Source organism: Belonocnema kinseyi, chromosome 6 (assembly GCF_010883055.1).
Source record: "Belonocnema kinseyi isolate 2016_QV_RU_SX_M_011 chromosome 6, B_treatae_v1, whole genome shotgun sequence".
Classification (NCBI taxonomy): Eukaryota; Metazoa; Arthropoda; class Insecta; order Hymenoptera; family Cynipidae; genus Belonocnema; species Belonocnema kinseyi.
The window spans coordinates 127,115,374-127,137,209 of record NC_046662.1 but is presented as its reverse complement, the minus strand read 5'-3'; the positions used below and the strand labels follow the sequence as shown (position 1 = coordinate 127,137,209).

The following is a 21,836-nucleotide window of genomic DNA, read 5'->3' as shown; positions in this document are numbered from 1 at the left end:
CATTATATAGAGTATCAATTTGGTCATGAAAATTCATACCATTTTCATTTTGAGGTGTAGGCATAAATGTATCAACCGAATTTATAATAGGTACTTTATTACACACCGAAGGAATCCGCTCATGAGAATTTCCAACATATTCACTTTGAGTAGAAAGGGTTCCCATAATAACAGAATTTGCTAATAGCGCCACAACTAAAAGATATGTCATGCACGAACTTTTTCCTACTCCTACTTCCATAAAAATTTGTCGCTTAATAGTTGTCGGTTGTTCCCTACAGCTGTTCGTAAAACTACATTTGTTACTTGAAGCTCATCGTTTTTTCCGTGTATGAAAGTAAATTTCTTGGAAACGCAAGTTATTTGAACTCCCGTGTCAATATGAGAAGGAACCGGCACATTAAAAAGAGATGCTATTAATTAAGGACGCTAAGGAATTGCAGTCCTACTTTTCGGTATGCTTTGACCAGAATCACAGGTCACGTTTTTAGTCCTGTCTATAGAAACAAATCATAAGGATGTTGACGCGTTGCTTGACCTTCCAGCATCGCGCCAATAATCAGTTTAAAATATTAGTATGTATATTATTAAACTGATCAGCTCAAGAAGTGAAAGGTGGCGGGGGAACGTCAAATTAGGAAGACTTGAGGAGTTTTTCTGACCGTTTCCATAACCCTGATAAATCTGTAATCGGTCAATGTGCACACTGGCCAAACGCACAACATCTATCTGTGATTGTACACTACTTTAGAATCTGAGCAACTCGCGTTGCTCTGTTTGTCTTTTTTCTCTTATTATTAATATTTTTGCCCTTCATTGGTCGGGTGTCATTTCCTCAAGGTTAGCCATTTCGTTATTTAAATTCCAGCGTGAATTAAAAATATTTATTCTATCATTAAAACTATACACACTTCTCTGCCTAACAATTTAAACTTTTATTATTTTCTAATATAAAAAATCACGGAAACTTCAGATAAAGGAAAAGTTCAAAATTCAAAATGACATCTGGAAGTTTAATTAACAAGTACATAAATAAACTAAATATTTCGATAAAATGATATATGTACTGGAATGGTTCATTGACAGATGAAGAATATCATTTCAGTTAAATAAGGCGATATGTATTTTAAAACTTATATTTACGAACATAAAATAACCATTTTCTACTAGTTTATACTTAGCGCAACTATTGTCGCTGATTGAGCCATGATGGAAGGTCTAGAAAGCCATTTGCTCGTACATCTTAAAAGCTTGTGAAGCAACCAATTGTTGTTCACAATTGAGCCTGGGAGAACCGCTTCAAGTCAGAATCCCATGAAATTGACCAGCATCACTTAATTCGTTGAACCGGCATCATCCGTCGCTTTTCGGCAGCCATTAACGACGATTTGGATATGGTTTGTAAGGGTAGAAAAAAACCACACTGAATAAACAATTTCTTTCATCACTCGCACTCTTTTTGCACAAATACACTATTTTTATACTTTTGGTGCGTTAATAAATACCTGCTTAGACGCAACGGCTCGGCTCTAATCAACGTGGTTTTCATCGTAAATTTGTGGGATATCCCTTGCATAACACAGGCCCACAAAAAAATTAAAGTGGTTTGAACTGTGTATGAGACTAGTGTGTTCTAATGTATTTTGAGCCGCTGAATCCGAATCCGAACACAGAATTTAGATTAAACAGTGAAATGTTCCCCTAGCCTAGCGAAAAAGTGCTCCTGAAGGACCAAACAAACTTCTGCGCAGCCGTAAATGCCATCGAATAGTACTGTGCACCTGGATAGGGTCCTATACAGGAACATATACAGGATTCTATATAGGACCCTATACAAGAACCTACATAGGATCTTTAATAGGATCCTATGTCATTTCCTACAGGTAGCACCTATAGGTGAAACATACGCTCCTATATAGGATCCTATGTAGGTTCCTATATAAGAACATATATATGAATTTTCAGAAGGGTAGACGACCCGAGATACATACATACTACTTAATGAACATAAAGTTTCTCATAACTTTGCCATCGTACAAACATGAAATAAGCAGATCCCAGAATTCTCTTGATTTTAAGTTTTTCTCCTAGGTTAGGGAAAAAATCTGACGCCTAAGGGCATTTCTGAAGTCGGATGTGGTTTCGGCGGTTTGAACCACATAAAGTGCATTTATTAGCTGCATGATGCAGACATTCTGCTTTCATAATTATCTCCTTCGCAGATTCTAGAATTCCCTAGAGTTTTTAATTTTTCCCCAGGCTAGAGGACATTTTTAGCGTTAAGTCTCAAGTCTGACGTCGGATTCGGATTCAGCGGCTAAAAATACATAAAGATACACTAGTATCTTACACAGTTAAGACAACTTTTTTTTGTGGGCCTGTGTAATTAAACTGGTGGCGTTACTTTAAACGAATCAACATCGGGGCGCGATATTGCAGCGCGGTAAGGATCATTTCTCTCGGGATCATGAGGTTTTTCGGGAAAAAACCAATCGTTCGTCTAATTATCCGCGCTCTTTTCCGTCGTTCTGGCGCCCTTACTCTTTCGCCAATAACATGCGAGAAATTCGTCGCTATGTCTTATAAGAAATAAATACCGCCCATTAAAATATTTTACTCGTAACATTATTCGAATCATGTATTTTGCCACACATTACGCCCATACTTTGTTTGATGATCAGTCATTTTGAACAAAATTTTACTACGCATTTTTTTGGCAGGTACATATACAGAAATCTCTGTTAACAATGTCGGACAGTTAATGCTGCTGTTTAGGATTTTACAGAAAAAACTTGAATCGTCGAACTGGAACCTAACATTAATCTTAGTAATGTTGAGTTGTGATCTAATCGCACTATAATCATATTCGAATCTACTAATTGTCATTCCTAATTCTCTTGCTGCAAAACGCAGAAAACGATTCTGAAATCTTTCCAGCCTGATTTTACTTAACATATATTGCAGAGACCAAATAACCGAAGCATATTCGAGCTGGGTCTGGCCATAGAGAAGTACAAATCCTTTAGTGAGCACATTATGTAATTAAGAAGTATTTGATCACAGTATACACGTCGTTAATGTGTAGTAAAAACAACAGAAGGCCAAGGTGAGAGCCCTGAGTAACACCGGATGTTGCATGAAACGCTTCCGAATAATGATCATTTACTCTTACCATTTGAAATATATTACCGCGATTGCTCATAAATCAAGAGAGCATATTATTTGTAATGCCTAGTGATCTGAGCTTCGTGACGCTGAGATTTGTGATAGTTGACCTTCCCCTCCTCAACCCGTGCTGATCCTCAATAAGAGTATTCGATGAGGCCAAAAATAAATTTTCATGGATAATGCTTTCGAATACTTTGGTCTATAATTTTGTACATCATTACGGTCACCGTCCTTGCAAACTGGTAAAATAATGCCATTTTTCCATATTTCTGAAAAAAAAAACCTTCAGAATTGATTTATTAAAAATAATATGCAGTGGTTCAATTAGAGACGGGAAGCATGCCCTCAGAAGGGAGACAGGTCTTACCATCTGAGGCTATTATTATCGATAATAATCGATTGTAATCTTTCAATAAAAAAATATATATTTGTTGTATTATTTACATATCTTGTTATGCTGTAACGCGCAAAGCACATATGGAAATTGCGCATTATGTACAATCGTATAAATAAGGTAAGAAATTTTACAACCTATTATCAAATTATACAACACTAATATTACTCACATTCCCAAGAATCTAAAATGCCCTCTGAAAGGAACACTCAGAAACCCAAAAAATTCGCTATTACTAAATAGAAAATTATTTGAATATCTTGCGGAAGACATGAAAATTTCTCATTCAAAATAACAGAATCTGTAGATCTTTGCAGACATTTAAAAATCATCGTCCTTATTTGTAAAGATTCATTACTCTTAGATATCGATATAGTGCATTGGGAGAGATTTAATGTAATAATAAACTAATATATACATTTTTTTAAACAGCAGACATCGACGATAGTAATTTAAATGTAGTAACGTAGTTATTTGCTTATTTGTTGTAAATTATTTCTGCGAAAAATTGTTACTAAATTTGACGTCTGCTGTTTAGAATAATTTCGATTTGAATTAATTTGTACATTGAATCATTCCGAGTGCACTGTCTTGATATTTAAGAATAATGAATCTTTGTAAAAAGTATGATTCAGTAATGTAGTGGTTTGCTTTAGCAAATTTTTCCTTGAAAAAATTGTTACTAAATTCGGCGTCTGCCGTGTTGTTTTCAATGAGAAATTTACATTGCTCTCGCAAGATATTTAAATAATAATTTTCTCTCGGGTAAGAGCGTTTTAGATTCTGGGAATACAAGTAATATTAGTGCTCTATAAAGCGAAAATAGATTGTACAATACCTACCTTATTTATACGATTCTACGTAATGCTCCATTTCCATATGCGCTTTGCACGTTAAAACACAACAAGATATGTAAATCATTCAATAAATAATTTTACCTGAAAGCGGCAAAACAAACGTACGTTATCTGCCCGCGAAGCTGCAGTAAAGTATAACTTTATTGTACTGCGACGGGGGGCACGTAAAGTGACAGTAAGGAGGGAAAACTGAAAGAAAAGTGTGAGCAGAATTAATTTTGAACCATTTTAATTTTAATTTAATAAAATTAATTTAACTTAAATTTAATTAATTTTATACCATTTTAATTAATTTTATAATGTATCTTCGAAGTGGAATTTGAACTTCTAACGTCACGCCACGCGCGTACGCATGCGGTACAATCAAGCGCCATTTTTCAGAAAAAGAGCTCCCATTCTGCCTATTTCAAATAAAGTATAGTATGCACAACGGCAGTAAAGTTGAACTTTATGCGAGGATGCCGTTTTACTCTCCTCGCCTCCGACCCAGACGTTAAATTCTGCATCCTCGTATAAAGTTCAACTTTACTGCCTAGGTACATGATCTACTATTTTTTTAATTGAAGTTTTATTATCGATTATTATCATCGATTTTAGAGCGGCATCCTTTTATCACTTGCCACGCTCTGTCTATCGTGAGACCAAGTAAAACATGCCAAAAAACAATTAAAAAAGAAAAAAGTGGCATTTTTTTATAATTAAAAATTCCCGCCAAAACGGATGCGATTTTTACCGAGAGTGCATTTTTGGTACTACGGTCAATTACACAAAAAATGACAGGCGAGTCATTTTTTCGTGTCATACCTTTTCGTAAGGGTAAACAGAGTGGCACATTTAAATAGAATAAATATGAATGTTCCTACTTTTAAGTATACAGCGATAATTACATTTGATAGAAAAAAATATTATCGATTTCATACATCATCCTTATAAAGAAAGGTTAGAAAAAAAATGATTTACATGAAATACTGGAAATTTATATAATTGAACGCAGAACTTAATTGGCGGTAAAATCTTGATTTACATCAAAAATAAAGCCTAAGATTCAAATTATCCTCATACTAGACTTATTGACTCCATTTTTCAATAAATTTGTAGTGTTTTAGTAATTCAAAACGGAAAGCATCACATGAAGCCGTAAAACATATTAACGCTATTAAATCGGCCAATCGACTTAGATTTGAGGTTAGGATCCCAGGGAACCGCGCCTTGCCGGCAGCGCCTCAGCACGTCTTGCGGAAATTGCCCATCTGTGCATTTTTTTAAATCAAATAAATATTTTTATGAATTCAAATAGGCGGATTTAAAACAAATGCATTGTTTAATAAAAGTCAATCGTTTGTTTAAATCAAAAAAATTGTATTGAACAAGTGATTTGTTTAAATCAATAAAGTAAATGTTTTCCACCTCTCAACATTAAAGAAACCTTTTTTTAATTGAAGCAAAATATTCCACTAATGCTTAGACGAAATTTTGTTGATCAGTGTTATTTTCATTCAAATTGAAATTAGGTTTCCAAAAAGGTAAAAAAAAGTTGAATTTTTTAATTAAAGATATAACTTTATTTGTTAATACATTTTTTATTTTGCTATTTTTTTAAAGTATTTTAGCTCGTGACAGAGCCATATCATGGAGCTCAAGAGTACGAGACTTCCAGATTGATGCATAACTGCCAGCGCTAATGGTACGTGGTATACCAAGGTAGAAATGCCTAGTATTACTTGGAAATAACCAGCACAAAAAGCGACTTTCACAGCCAGTGATCCTCGACCCGGCAAATTATGTTTTCGGGACATCATGGTTATACATGTCACTAGCGCCAATGTTGTTATGCCCTGGAAATAAGTAAGTGTATTGGACAACGTAGATCCTGAATTTTAATCAAATAAGAGGTCATTGTAGATATTACCCATATATGACATTCAGCAAAAAGGGCTCCTTATCGGTATAGGGTTATTTATAGGGGCATATAGTCGCTTAAATTCCTAATGTTTTAAGGATAGAATGGATTCTCTAGTTTCCAAAATGAGGTACCACGGCTCTTTTGAAATATTATCTTCAAAAAACTGCTTTAAAAACGAATTTAAGGATACCTGCCTAAAAGTAAATTAGTCAATTAAATATTTCTTCAATGCATCTAATGGTGTTTCACAGGAAAAACGTTTCTTCTTTAAAAAGTGATGAACCTGTAGCTTGGTGTCGAATATAAGAACAAATGACGAAATACTAAAACTTACTTTTATGAAAAATTTATAAAACACCTTCGGACTTCTCTTGTTAACAATTCCTGGAAATTATGTTTCAAATGAAAAAACAAACAAAAATTTGGTGCGATTTATAATTTATAGATTCGCAATTCAGAGTTTTCAAATTCCCAAGTCCCCAGTAGCCAAGCTTCACGAGAAAAGTAAACGCGTATTTGTTTTCGATCAGATAATATTAAAGGGTTCCGACCATCCCTTCTTTTCTCCGGTAAGATTAACTTGGAGAAAATCTCCATTTTTTAAAATATGTGACTTGAAGACATAATTTTCAATAAAATGAGTGCAAATTACTGAGACCTTTTAACATTACGTTTCCGAATATAAAGTATTCATTGATTTTTCATTTTGACCTCCCACTCAATTCCAGCCAGTGATTTCAGTTTTAATGCTAAACTGTTAAAAAATTTGGTGTTATTTTACATCGTACTACGTTGAAAAATAATTTACCCATATAGTACGTAGTGAATTTACAAGAGTCCGCGTGAATAAACGAGTCTCTAGCGTAAAAAAACAAACGCCATTGAAAAAAATACTGCGTCTAAATTGACAGCCAAGTGCGTAACAAAACTTAGGGCTTTTAAATTGACAAGAGAAACGTAAATTGACAATCAGTTGGTAAAGAAACTTCCTGAATATGAATATGACGAGCGATTCGTAATTTGACATGAAAAACAGTAATACTGCTTGTAGAAAAATTAATTATTTTTATATTCTCATTTGTGAGAGTGTAGTGTAATCGTAAAAATTTTCGATCTCTGGTTTTTAACGGATCTTTACGTTTCGGTGCTCACTGAGTGCTAAAATTATAAAATCAACCTTTGATAAACTTTTCATGGGTCCCAAAATGAAGGTTAAGTTTGTTAACCAGGTATTTCCAACAAAGAGTAAAAATCTTAGAGCAGTTCCAAAATTTGAATTTTTTTTTCAAATTTTAGAAATCGCTGTCAAAGCTTTTAATGTATGGGCAGAAGACTTGCAAATTATCCAAATGAGATTTTCAACTTTTAAGAAAATTAGAAAAATTATAAACAATGATAAATTGTGAAAATTTTCAAAAAATTGAGAAAAATTTTTGTTTTCTAATAGATTAGGAAATTTCATTTAAAGTTTTCAGTAGGCATCAAATATATTGAAAAACTATTTAAGTACAATTTTTTTAATAGACGATAAAAACGCTAACAAATTACATAAAAACTTAATAGGCTATCTATTTGTTGAATTACAAAATTTTGCAAAAAAGTGGGGAAAAATATTATTTGATAGATTAAGAAATATCAATCCAAATGATCCAACTTATGATTAATTCCTTCGAAGTTTAAATCACAGTTGTCGATTAAAGTACCAATATTTATAATATTTGTAAAAATGTTATTGAAGTGCACGCATCAAGCGTACCAAAACGAGCGCGAGAACGTACGCGCGCGACAGGCGCGTTCAAACTTGGCGCAAAGCGCCGCGCACAATGAGAATGCGCTCGCACATTATTACAAATTATTTCGAGATAAAGGCAACATCAAAGTTTATAAAAACTTACGTAAAATTTGTTTCAAATTTTTAATTCTAATCAAAGTTTCAAGAGTAATAGTTGAATTATCTGTTATGAAAACATCTTCCATGAAAAGAATTAAAAGAATACTACAGTGTAACAATAAGTGTAACAATTGAATTTTCATCAGGACTTAAAATAGACACAAAAGTGCTGTTGGATCCCCGAATATCGGTACAACGTTCACTAGAGTGGCCACAAAATCGTTTTTCGAGCTACAGAGCAAAGACAGACCCCCCCCCCCCTGAGTTTACACTGTCGAAAAAATAAAATCCGCAATTATTAATTTTTTGAAATTCCAATATTAAAATTGGATTAAACCTGGGAAACTAAATTTTATGCCGATTAGATTTCGACAAGATCCGGATAAAACCCGGATAACATTTTCAAACGCCCCGTATAGGTTCCGTGAGTCACGGATAGACCCGGATATAACCCGAGTACAAAAACCGAAGTTTATTCCTGATAGGCCTTTATAGAGTCCCGACTCTATCCGGGTTCTGTCTGGAATTTTATTTACTTTGCATTGCTTGTATTACCTTGGTTAAAGAATTGTGTTTCTAGGAAAACTGAAAATGTCCAGTGAATATTTTTTTAGTTTATCTGGCGAAGTAAATGTCCGCTATTCTGATAAACTAAGTGCCGTCGACAATATAGATCCCTACGCTCTGAAAAGTAAGGCATTTTTCACAAGCGTGGGGATAGAATTATTAGCAGTGTAGGATAAATGTAGACGGCGCTGTCGACGAAAATCCTAACTCACCCCGTTGTGCCTCTCTGCCCGCTATCGTATTATATTTTACGATCACTCATAGTTACTATACATATTTACAATTGAAAGCTTAGAGGCTTTTAAGGGGGTCAGTCCCTCAAAACCGAAAAAATCAAATTTTTTCGTTCAATCAATTCGAAATCTATCTGAAAATATCTGTAAAAAATTCCAGCTCTTAAATCGAAGTATTTCAGAAGATATTGCCGGCAGTACAGGAGCGTACCGCCTGTGCTATGGAATCATACGCCGCGCGCGGCGTGACTCGCCGGACATTTAGGCCTGTTGTCTCAAAACCATATTTTCGCAAACTGCGAGCAAGATTTCACAAAAAACTAGGCAACGTATTAACTTCATTCAACTCTCATTTTGAACAGTATTGAAAACTTCTCTTTATGAAGTAAAAACATAAATGACTTTATTTATTTTAAATATTTTTGTAAGAACAAATATTTTAAAATGTTCATAGAAAATCGCAGTTTTCGTTAGAACAGTGAAAATTTACATTAATGTTCGGTGTTCATTAGGTTGTTTGTCGTTCATACGAAGTATAGTATGTTACTTCAGTCCCAGTTAAAAATTTACAAAGCGACCGTGTTCGCAGGCCTACTAATTCAGCGGCGAGGCATTCCAGTGCTCCATAGTTTGCTCCGGCAATTTGTAACATTATCGTTTTTTTTAATTATTCGAAAGTTAGAGAAAATAATTCTGTAAGATTTATTCTCTACGCTGCTTTTTACTTGAAAAAAATCTCAAAAAGGACCTTTTTCGGGCTCTAGAGCAGGTCTGTCCACTGAGGGTAAATCGGCCATTCACCACATGCTTGAGTTTCACCACTAAGTACTCTACTCAACGGTTAAGTACCTATAATATAATAATATAATAACTATTCATATTTTAAAATTTTTGCAATATTGATAAAAGCATATTTCTGTAATAAAAAGATATAATTTTTCAGCGCAGTATCTCAATAAACATTTATCTGGCAGTGTTAAAATCCCATCTGGCTTTTGAGCAATATCGACAAAATTTCCCCATAATGAGCCGGATTCATTGCAAAAGTGTAGTGCAAGAAGCTAGATCAAAATTGTTTAGTGCGTGGTGAGGTCAATGAAAAGTAGTATACAATTTTGAACATATTGCCGGATGACTTAAACTTGACGTTGGAAAAATTTCATTTTAAAAGAAAACTCTTCTGTGCTGCTACATGCAATCTATCTATCTATACTTTAAATTTTTGTTCATTCATTCTTTGAGAATGTTGCACCTACAATAGTCCATATATTTTGAAGTTTGTAAATATTTTCTACATTTATTAGAAAAATTCAAGGAGATTTTTCTATCGCAATCGCCATTCTCTAACCTCACATTTGAATGATCTAGAATTATGTTCAGAATTGTATACTAATTTTAAAGTCCTCGTCATATTTTACCTCGGTGTGTTTTGCTATTATTAAGCTCAAATACGCTGGATGCAAGTACAAATGAGCAGTAATTCAAATTTCACATTATATTTTCTATCCCCAAAACAGTTTTCATAACAATATTCGACGTGTTTTAAAGCCAAAATTAACCATTTTTTGGAGCCCACGAAAGGTTTCTCTGCAAGGTCCCATGTATTTTGACATGACTTTAAACAGTGATAATTCAAATTTTGACATGGAAAGTGCCCCTAAGAAAGGCATTATGTGAAAGAAGACATATTTCTCCACCAAAAAAAAGGAACTAATTTTAATAATTTTTCATCTGATCGATCCAATAGCCGGACTACTTTCAATAATCAATTGGTAAAAGTTTGCACTTGTTGAAAAAGCTTAGATTTCGCTTTTTCATACACCTCGAACGTTGTGAACTTAGCGCTAGAGCAGTGGTCGGCAAACTGCTGCCGTGGTGGGTCGAATCTAAATTTCGTGGCAGTACCTGCTGCCACCAAGAAGGTCCAGTCCGCCACGGATGCTTCTTTTGTTAAGCATTTGGCGTAACGGGAATCAAAATTCAAAACTAAAAATTCTTAAGTTTCAAAATTAACATTTGGAAGTGTGAAATTCGAAATGCATGTGTGTGTGAGAGAGAGTGGCAGAGAGGGGGGGAGGGGGAGAGAGAGATATTAGAGGAGAGATAGAGAGAGTTCAGTGCTTTTAATTCAGTTCAAAGTAAGTGTTAATAACATTTTAATATTTTAAAACGTTTATCTTAACTTGCCCAGAAGAATTTTAGATGTACGTAATCGCGAACAGGTCACAGATTTCGGACTTTTAATTCGCTACTATAAGAAATTTAAAAAAATTAATTGGTCACTTTTGATTCCTACTGAGTAATCCATCTCACAATGAACCCTCGCCGAGAAAAGCTAACAGAACCGCACCCTACGCAGGAGAACCATAGCGTTGACGAACAAAGCCCAACAGACGAAAAAAATTTCTTGGGTCAAACTTGCACTATTCTGAAAATCAAGCAAAAAGTTTACCATCCACTGCGCTGGAGTGTAAGCGGTGCTGACGATCGCTAATCTCAATACGCGCACACTGTCACAAAAGCGGCTCAGCCACATACAATATGAGAGCTCTGTAAGTCACAAAATATGTTTTAAACCCATAAGGCTTATGGGACTTTTGAACTTCTTACATTTTCATCCATAATGAAAAGATATCAGTGTTATGTGAAAACTGACTTTCGCGAATTTCATAAAATGACTAATTAGGTTGGATTGTGCTTTGGCACACTGTTTGAGGGACCAAAAAGAAAGATCCAGTTCGTTAACCAGCAATTTTGTATAAAAACTCAATGACTGAGCACTTTTTCAAAATTTTCGAAACCACTTTTTTCAAGATTTGAAAATTCTATTAAAAGCTGTTTCTAGTACAGAGAAATACGAACAATTTATCCCCGAAAATTCTTTGGTAAAATAAAAATGACCAAAGTTATAGCATTTTCAAAATCCGAAAAACCAAACGAAAATGGACATTTGAAGTCAAACAAATTGTGAAATGGGAAAAAGTCAAAAGAAGAAAAACGTTACCTTTTTAAGATCCTACAATATGATCTTAGTATCATTTTGAATTTTGTTAAAAACAATCGAAAATTCAAATTTTAATACATTCTCATCCATAATGAGAAAGTATTAGTTTTGTGTGAAAAAATGACTTTCGCGGATTTCATTAAATATCGACGTTTTGGGGCCCCCTAAGGCAGAAAAATTTTTTACGCCGGTCTGAATACCCGATAACTTTCAAGAGAAGAAAAGTTGACATTTCCTACCAAATTTGAGTGCGAAGCACGAGAAACGTAATGAGCATGTGTGTTGCTAAGGCCGAAAAGAGCTTTAACAAAAGAGAGTTCACAATCACGAAATTACAGAGGTGGATGTTTTGAACTTTAATTTGAAAAGGTCTATACATGAATGTGGAAAAAATACAAAGACCAAGCGCATAGCGCGAGGTAAATACACAATCTAGCGCGACGCGCGAGATAAATACATAGAAAATAAGAAAAATACGCATTACGCAGAATCTAACACGCCCTGAGAAAGACACAACTAATGTCCTTCTATTCTGTTCGTTAAAAAAATACAAATGTTTACTATTAGTACCTAGACAGAAAATTACGATTTGAATATTCTGAAGAAGAAATGTAAGTTTCTACCTTAAAACATCAAAATCTGCAAACCTTTAAAGACATTTGAAGAGAACCGACCGATACTCTCAAAAATTTATTATTCTTAGATATCGACATAGTGCACTCAGAGATTTAATGTAAAACTTAATTAAAATTGAAATCATTTTATGCAGCAGATTTGGAACTCAGTAAACATTTTTCGCAAGACAAATTTGCCACAAACAAGCAAATCTCTACATTAACGGCACTAACTTTTTATAAACTCTTTCCCACATGCAAATATTTACAAAAAATAAATTATTTTTCATACATTTCAATTTTGTGATTATAAACATTTAAAAATTATAATTTATAATATTTATTATTATAACATTATAATTTATAAGTATAAAAACTTTCAAGCCGATATTTAATAAAAACACACATATTTCTAGAAAGTTAAGCAGCTTGAGATAGTTATGGAGCCAAAACTCGATACCAATTTCGAAAATTGGTATCATACGTTTAAAAATGATTTAATTGAAAATAATCTTTTTATGTAAAATATCACCATCAGTAATTCTATTTTGATTCTTACTATCATAGAATAAGTTTTTATCTAGAGATTTTGATATTTCCAATCAAAAATGTATATTTATCCTCCAACATATTCAAATCACAATTTTCTCTCTACTTATTTACTTCTCAATTTATACAACTCTACGTAATGCGCTGTTTCCACAAGTATCTAATTTTATCTGATATAATAATGAAATAAACAATTATTATAATTTACATCAAGATAAGATTTTTAAATAATTCAATATATAATTTTAAGGAAAATTTGAACATTGTTATCAGCTCATGAGGTATCAAAATAAATAGTTTTAGTAAATATTCAACCAGAGCGAGTTCAAGGAGACAACCTTTTTTCACTTATAAACCTTTCTCCTTTCGAGAACATGTTTATTATTCCGAAAAGAAATGAATTATTGATTCCAATTACAGTGATATTATTGTATTCGCCAATCAATCGGACTTGTCAATAAACAAAATAAAAAATAGAAATCCACAAATTGCATTGTTATAGAAATCTCAGATTCCACAGATACAGGTGGCAGCAGCATGCAGATGCGACTGTTACTGACAGTGCATTTTCTCAGTTGGATGTTATTATCTCCTTTTAACTTCTGTTCATCTTTTTGCTAAAAGAATACTGGTGCTTTTATTTTTATTTTATCGGGCATTATCCCAGTGCGGTTGAACACAGGCCATTTTTGAATCTTTTTAAATTACTTTTTCTCGTGTGCCTCGTTTCACAGCCTGTCCACAGTGACTTCAAGTAGTTGTTTTACCAATGTTTATAGTCGGTTTTGTTTCTTTTGCAAAAAGGGGAAAAGATTTGTCTCTAAATTCTAGTTCCATGAGCCGCAGACTTAATGGAACCATCTTGTCACACCCCTAGTTTTAAAGGCTCGAATTCAACTTTCAGGGCAAGTTAGTTTAACCTTATACATAAATTTTACACAAATCTTCAGTTCCTGAGTATTTGTTTGTTTAATTCTTCAATTTTCAATTTCTGTCTTTTGATTTGATTGATGTTAGTTTATAAATAACCTCACTTAGTAATCTAGTTTTTGTTTTAACTCGTTTCGTAAATGTGGATAATAGATTTCCCTTCAAATTATTGCTTTATTTTAAAGTTTCAGAGTTTAGCATATGTTTTACTAGCCTGTTTGGACCTTTAAAATTGTTTGATTGTTCCTAGTTCTAAGCACTTGAATTTAGTTAAAATAGGTTAAGGTTGCCAAACTCAATTTATTAAAGTGCTATCTCTTGTTCCGTTTGATTGATTTCAATTCTTCTGGGCTAGCGGCTTCGTGGTTATATTTTAGCTTTCCTTACATACAATCCCAAAAGAGTCTTTGATTCTTGAATTTTTAATTGGTTTCTGATTGTTTTCCACTTTATAAGTTATGCTTAGATTTGGGAATTCCTGTTTCTTAGCACTCGAACTTAACCTCGTTAGGTTAACGATATATGAAAACAATTCTTTAAAGAGTTATTTCTAGTTCCTGACAGTCCGAATCAATTACAATTTTTTGCTCTATGTTAAATTTTAGAGCCTATCTTTTTTTTGTATTATCCTGCTAGGTTCTTCAAATTTTTGGCTGTTTCTAGTTCTTAATATTTAGTTGATAGGCTAGTTTTAAGTGGTTCCATTCTATCCTATTCTATTAATTGTATATATGTTCAGTCTATTGGGTTTAATACAAACATTCTGTAACTTTTCTATGGTTTGTTTCTCCTAATCTTTAATTTTTTTGTGTTTTTTAAGTTACGTGTTAGTTTTCAGAAACTATTTTAACTAGCTCCGTAACTACTGATGGCAAAACTTCTCACAAAGCCTTGTACAATTTTTCCGGGCTAGAGTCACTGTGATTCTACATATCAAAGGTCTACTCCGGTCTTTGATTCTTGAGACTTAAATTGCCCATTCACCTTATTTCTGTTGTGTTTGTTCTACTTTATAAATATTATTTTATTTGGTAGGGTAGTTGCATGTACGGGATTATTTAGTAAAGGTGAGAAGTTTTCTTTCTCTGAGTGGGCGTCAGCTCGACCATCTCATGAAATATTATCTTTATTATCTCCTCTATTGATGCATTTCTTGTTAATTCCTTGTGAATTTAACATGCTTAGTCCTCTTACGCATACTAATCAAGTTTGTAAATTAGTACGCTCGCATTGTGGCAGGCAAAAGAGAAGCAGTTGAGTCTTGGCTGTTTCAGAAAGACCTATATGTCCTCTGTATAACTGAGTCATAGCTTACTCGAGAACAGAGTTTAGAAATTAAGGCCTGCATACCTCTTCGATGCGATAGTGTGATCGGTAGGGGAGGAGGATCGCTGATCCTTGTCAAGGATGTTTACTACGTTGACTGTATTGACCTAATTGGTATGTGCATAGATGCTATGGAGGCTGTGGCTATAACTATGACTACGGCACTTAAAAATAGCCTTCCTTTCTATTTATGTACCCCTAGTTGTGATAATCACATAGGATTCCCAGCAGTACTTAATCGAGTATGCGTCTAATCAGTATATATCACACTCTTATATGTGTGGTTCTCCCAAAACTTTCTGGGCAATCAACTATGCCTTGCCGTGTTCGACAGTGGTTTAATTTTTATTCACTCCGTTACGACCTTCCTATCGGCTCCGGGTCGGCTTGCCAATAACCTTGATCTGATTTTCTCTACAGCTAGTCTTGCTTCGATTTCCACGCTAAGAGTCGGTGTTAATAGGCGCCTATAAGGCTGATTGCCTTGCTAGATAGAGGGCTAGGCAGACATTCTCGTGAAACGCTTAATGTAAAGCAATCCAGTCTAGAAGGCGACCATTCAAGTTTTTTCGAATCTTTGGATCCATCAACTAGCCTTATAGGATTTTTCGCACTTTAAAGCACTTTCTTCGTAGGCCGGAGAGCCACTACTGGCGTGGTCACAAGCCCGGATTTCTCTGTTTTCAGAGGCCTGCAGAATGAATTGGTTCGCTCAAATATTCCCCCATAAGCGACAGACCTTTTATCGAAACTTGATCCTATAAACCACCCTTTTTTAGGTGGAGTTTCAGGTGGGGTTCTGTTTATATAAGGCCAAGGCTTCTCCTGAAATGGATGGCTTGACGTATGAGATCATTCGGGGCTACTCGGATCCACTGTTGAGATCTTGCATGGCCTTTTTAACGAAATTGTCTATCTCTTCTATTTCCCAGTAATCCAATATATGTATCTCACCTCAAATTTATGCAAGTTATTTAAGAGATTGATTGAGAGGAGGTTGGAATGTTGCCGATTATAACAACTGAATCCCGGATTTTCCTCAGAAGAGGCAGGTCATCTATGAAATGTGTTGCCTCAGTCGTTTGAGACATCATGATGAGCTTCGGCGGGAAAAAAAAGATGCTTGCGAAGCGCTTGGACTTTAGGGGCGCATTCAACGCCATCCTGCTGGGGCCCTTGCTTGATGGGCTAAGAGATTTAGAGCAGGGGTTCGCCAGTGGTGTGTTCTTTGTCCGCTCTTATTCAATTCGACCTTAAATGGTTAGGACAAAATCTCCCGACTGGAGTAAGGGTAGCTATGTACGCAGACAATCTGCTTCTGTGCGTCACAGGTGGCTATATACAGGAGACTTTCGACCTCCTAATATTAGCGTTTGAAAGACTATTCCCCTGGCTTGGGATTTAAGGTCTTTCCATTTCAATCCCAAAGTCGCAGCTGTAAGTTTTTTTAGAGGTAGATTGAGGACCAAGGAAATCACTATCACGGTTGACCATATGGACAGGTCTACTCTCAACTACTTGGGCATAATCCCTGATAGAAGAATGACCTGGATTTTTCATATAAAGGCCGTCGCTTCTAAGGCATCTAGAGCCGTCAATATCCTGCGGGTTATCGTGTGAATCTCTTGGGGTCCTTCTCGTCCCTTTTGCTAACAGTCCATAAGAGATTAGTTAGAGAATGGTTATAGTGTGGAGCTCCACTTTTTTTTAGAGTTAGTGCGAGGGTCTTAGGAATTCTAGGCACGGTTATGAGTTCGACGCATATGTCCCTGTTTCTCTTCAAGGATTTCAAGACTCCTCTATCATTCTGTAGTTCTCTGTTGGCAAGAAGGTACATCCTCCTCAAGTTCTGCTAGAAGAACAGCCCTGACCACTGAAGCTCGATCTAGTACCTTCAAAGTTTGCCCGTATAAATTCGGCTCTCTATCAGCGTATGTGGCATGGGCGCCTTTGCAAAGGCCATAGATTGTTCTTCACTCTCGGGGCACTTGCCGCTCTTTGGCCAATTTGTAGATCATCAAATCCCCGGGGCGACCGGCGTCTACGCAGAAGGATCACTTGATCTGCCCCTGAAGATAGTGGGCTGTGGATACTACATACCTTCCAGGGATTGTAGACTTTGCGTTCGGTTGCGGGACAACACGTCCGTTTTCTCGGACGTATTATGTGCGGTAAAGTTCGTGATAAAATCTGGCATGAGAAATTTTGTTCACTGACCCTCGCTCGACTCTGGACGCCTTCTTCACAGATTCTCGGAGTGCCGTTCTGAACAGTGGAGTGGAAACAGCATGGCAGGTGCGAAGGGAGAAGGATCTGTGATCCGCTTCCGCTGCATTCCGTCTTATAGTGGGATCAGGTGCAACGAGATTGCAGATGGCGTGGCTGAACAGGCCTCTAGATTTCCTGTGATAGCCTTAAAAGGCCTGCCTGCATGTGATCTTCGAAAGGATTGCCAACGCGATTTTGACTTTTGAATAGCGTTGTGCAAGTTTTCACTTCCGTTGTTACCACACTATGCTTGGACTTTCTTTTAGTATTTGACACTGAATGTCTCCTACTCTCCACCAGGACCCGTAAGCCCGATGCGACCCGAACCGATAAGCAGAGTTGTGAATAACCAAAGGCACTCCGAACCCCCCCCCCCATCCTCCATGCCGTAACGGATGCCTCCCTCCAGTCTCCCAGAAGCTTCCAGAGAGAATTTCCTGAGTAGTGTCGGACCATTCCGAATAGCGTTGTGTTGCGCATATAGCAGGACCGACGGGACAAGGACAAACTATTTTTCACGGGTTAATGTTAAGAGGCCTAGGTCTTCGTTTCGTGGCCTTAATTTGCTCAGGCGTTTAATAACTTTATTAACTAAGTTTAGGACTGAGCACATATTTACGGGACACCATTTCGCTAGGATGAAATGGAATCTTCCGGTTGGTTGTGAATGTGAAGGCCAGTACGAAGACCTTTCTTATCTTTTGCATCAGTGCCTCATTTTGGTTATAGTCCAGGCGCCCTGGAAAATAGGCTTATTTGGGGAAATAAATTCGTCGTGAAATTTAAATTCGGATTCTTGTAGTACTTGCATGTAGAATAAAACCCTATATGTTTTGCGTCAACAGCGTTGGAAGCACTGTTCCTGTAACAGATTCTTGAAGATAGCAAAATAAAGTTTTTTATTTATTTCAACTAACCAATGTCTGTCAGAAAAAACTGTAATTAAAAATGGTAGGTCTTAGAAATGTTTACGAAATGGCGTGTCGAAAATTACGATTTGTTTATATGTTTACTTGGAAAAAATTAAAATATCCGAAAGTGCCTTTTTTTAAATATGCATTAATTTATTAACATATTTAAAGCTTTCAGAAAATGTCTCTTATCACCGTGAAGAAGTGTGCCAAACTTCAGTAACGGTATTTCTACAGATTTGGTCGATAGGATCTAAACAAAAAGTCAGTTATTGTCCACTACAGAAATAGTGCTATCAAGTACACTTAGCGGCAAAATGATTTTTAATCATTAAATTACATAAACATGCCTTAAAAATAGGCTTTGATTTAGAAAATGGTGACCGCCATGCCTAGCAGTCTGATAGCAGCTCCGGTCTTTCTCATCTAATAAATCGCAGTTTAGAGTCGATTGAAGACGGAAAGTTGTGAGTGGAGTGCAGTAACTATTAAAACATTGTTAAGTGTTCGATTGTACCAAGATTTGGAATAAAAATTTATTTGATGTAGACACTGGTGAATCTTAACATCGAAACGGACAGTTAAAAGGGTTAAAAGTTGAAAAGTGTAAGGTGTTACGTATAACATATATACAAGGTGCGTTCACAAAGTTTTAAGACTAATTTTTTCCTGAGTAGGGGATGGAGCGCAGAACGGTTCCACCGAAAGAGTGAAGTAGAGAAGGGGCGAAAAACTCGCATGCTCATTATTTTCTTTCATGCCAAAGAAGTGATCCCAACAGAGTGTGTTCAGATCGGACAGACTGCCAAAGGTCAGTTTTACGCTAAATTGGCTGCTTATTTGAAAGATCGAGTCTGTCGCGTTCGCCCAAAGATCAAAGATGGATTCTTCGCCACGACAATGCTCCCTCCCACACCTCGCTCGCCGCCGGCAAAGTTTTGGCCAAGTTCAACGTGGCAATACTGCCACAGCCACCCCACGGCCCCAATCTAGCTCCCAGCGACTTCTTTTTGTTCCCTTGAATCAATAGAGACCTGAAAGGGAAGCGATTCGATACGATTTCAATATTCCAGGCAGCTTCGACGCGGTCCCTTGACAGCATTCCGCGCAAAGAGTTCCAAGGAGCCTATGAACAATGTAAAAAACACTGACAGCTGTGTGATGATGCCCAAGGGTCATATTTCGACGACTTTTAGTTAGCTGTACACAAATTTTGAATACATTTTTTCTTCTGAAACCAATCTTGAAACTTTTTGAACGCACCCTGCAAAGGCTTGGTGAAGATTGTTTTGCGTACAGTGCTCCTTAGCATCATGGATGTAAAGCAAGGTATAGTTTGCTTTCAAACCCAGGTGTCAGAAAATGCTGTGTTCCAAAATGATCTAAGCCGCGTCCCTAACGCGAAGACGTTAGTGCTATACTGAGCCGGTTGAATGCAAACATATCCGGTTTAAAGGATGATGTTCTAGAAAAATGGTGAGCCTTGGAGGGAAGAGTCACGGTAAGCGAAGACAGGGCTGCCATATTGGAGACGAAAGTTGACGCGATCCAGAAGCAATTACTACCTATACATAAGGTGAAAAATGAAATGCACCTTGTATGTGAATTTGACGAAGAGCAACGACGATCCACGTACGTCATTTTATCTAATGTAAAGAAGTCTACTTAAACAGACTCCAAGGACCACATAAACGATGATCTTTAGCAAGCATGTAAGTTTTTATAAAACATCACTATTAACATATACCAAATTCAGGCCATGATGTCCAAATGGTTTTGAAGAAGAGAGTTTTTCAAAAAATCTAATGTAAGTATCAAACATGATTAAACCCCAATGTAATGGGAATTCATGAATACAGTAGTAGCTAAACTGTAGACACAAAATGCAAAAGGCGAACAGAATATCGAGATTAAATTCAGAGCAGAAATCTCTCAGATAGTCGAGGGGCAGGCGATGAAAAAAAATGCAAAAAACTAGCTACCAGACTTAAGGAACTTCAGGTATTCTATACAAATATTGGTTCTTTACATGCTAAATTAGATAATTTTGTGCTTGAAGTAAATAAATTAAAACCTGAATTTATTGTACTAATAGGAACTTGGTTGCGACCTGAAATCTTAGACTCTGTTGTTAGCATCCCAGGCTATACGTTAAATTGCCGGGATCGCTCAGACAAAAGTCGAGGAGGCGGCGTTGTAATTTATGTTGCCGACTCAATGTGCGGAATGTCACCTGAAGTGAGGTGGGATCCAGAATTGAACTTAGTGGATCGGTAATGTGCGGTGCTATGGCTGAATGCTCACCAGTCACTGGGATAGGGCATGTAAAATGATGAAGAGAAAGGTGTAAAAGAAGTACAGGAAGTGGAAGGAAGGAACCGCGAAAAGGGAGGAGTACGTAGAAATGAGAAGAGTTTAGGGCGATGTGTAAGAAGAAAGAGCAGGAAAAGGAAAAAGAGCTGGAAGAGGAGTTGAGAAGTGTTAAGACAGAAGGGGACATGTGGTTGGTATATTGCGTTGAATGAGTCGAGCGATAAGCGCGGTTGTCAAAAAACGTGTATGTTCGCAACTGTGGCTAGTGCTATGAATTTTTTTTTTATTTTAACACTAACCGCTCGTGCCAGAACTTCTTCGTATACAACATAGATACAATTGTTAAAAAATAACCTCTCTGAAAATTTGATAGTGTGGCTAGTCTCGGATTTTTGAGCTCCTCAAAAATACCCACTACGATTTTTGGCCTCCAACCCTTTAAGTCAAACACCAATCCCTTTTTATTACGTAGATACGTCTTTGTCATAAATAACCTTTTTGAGACTTTTAAGATGTCAATAGTCTGATTTTTGGGCTGTTAGATAACACCTAGTACGATTTTTGGGCTCCAATCCTTAACGTGAAAATTTAACCCTCTCCACTACGTGAATATGACTGTGAAAAAATATCCATTTTGAGAATTTTACAGTGTCCATAGTCTCGGCTTTTGGGCTCCTTGCAAATAATCAGTACGATTTTTGGGCTCCAACCCTTAAAGTCAAACACCAACCCCTTTTTTATCACGTATATACGAATTTGTCAAAAATAACCTTTTTGAGAGATTTAAACTGTCAATAGAGTCTCTGATTTTTTGGCTCCTCGAAAATACCCACTGAGGTTTTTGGGCTACATCCCTTAAGGGGGTCCTCTACTTTCGCCGTTTCAAAAAATTAAATGTTTTTTTTAAT

General features: G+C 36.1%; 1 protein-coding gene across 6 annotated transcripts in view; it reads right to left on the bottom strand.

Moving 5' to 3' along the window:
• The window catches only part of LOC117174354 (cytochrome c oxidase assembly protein COX15 homolog), a 177,252-nt gene that overhangs the window by 68,823 nt on the left and 86,593 nt on the right, over nt 1-21,836 (bottom strand). For 2 of the 6 annotated variants that reach the window (XM_033363403.1, XM_033363404.1), the window contains exon 6: nt 5,959-6,254. The exons of 1 other annotated variant lie outside the window; for it this stretch is intronic. In XM_033363403.1, coding sequence (XP_033219294.1) covers nt 6,000-6,254 — 255 coding nt within the window. In that variant the 3' untranslated portion in view covers nt 5,959-5,999. Of the gene's footprint in view, nt 1-1,086; nt 3,438-5,958; nt 6,255-9,680; nt 9,863-21,836 lie in introns of those variants that run through there. 3 more of the 6 variants (XM_033363405.1, XR_004467297.1, XM_033363409.1) reach the window with 3 other exon arrangements.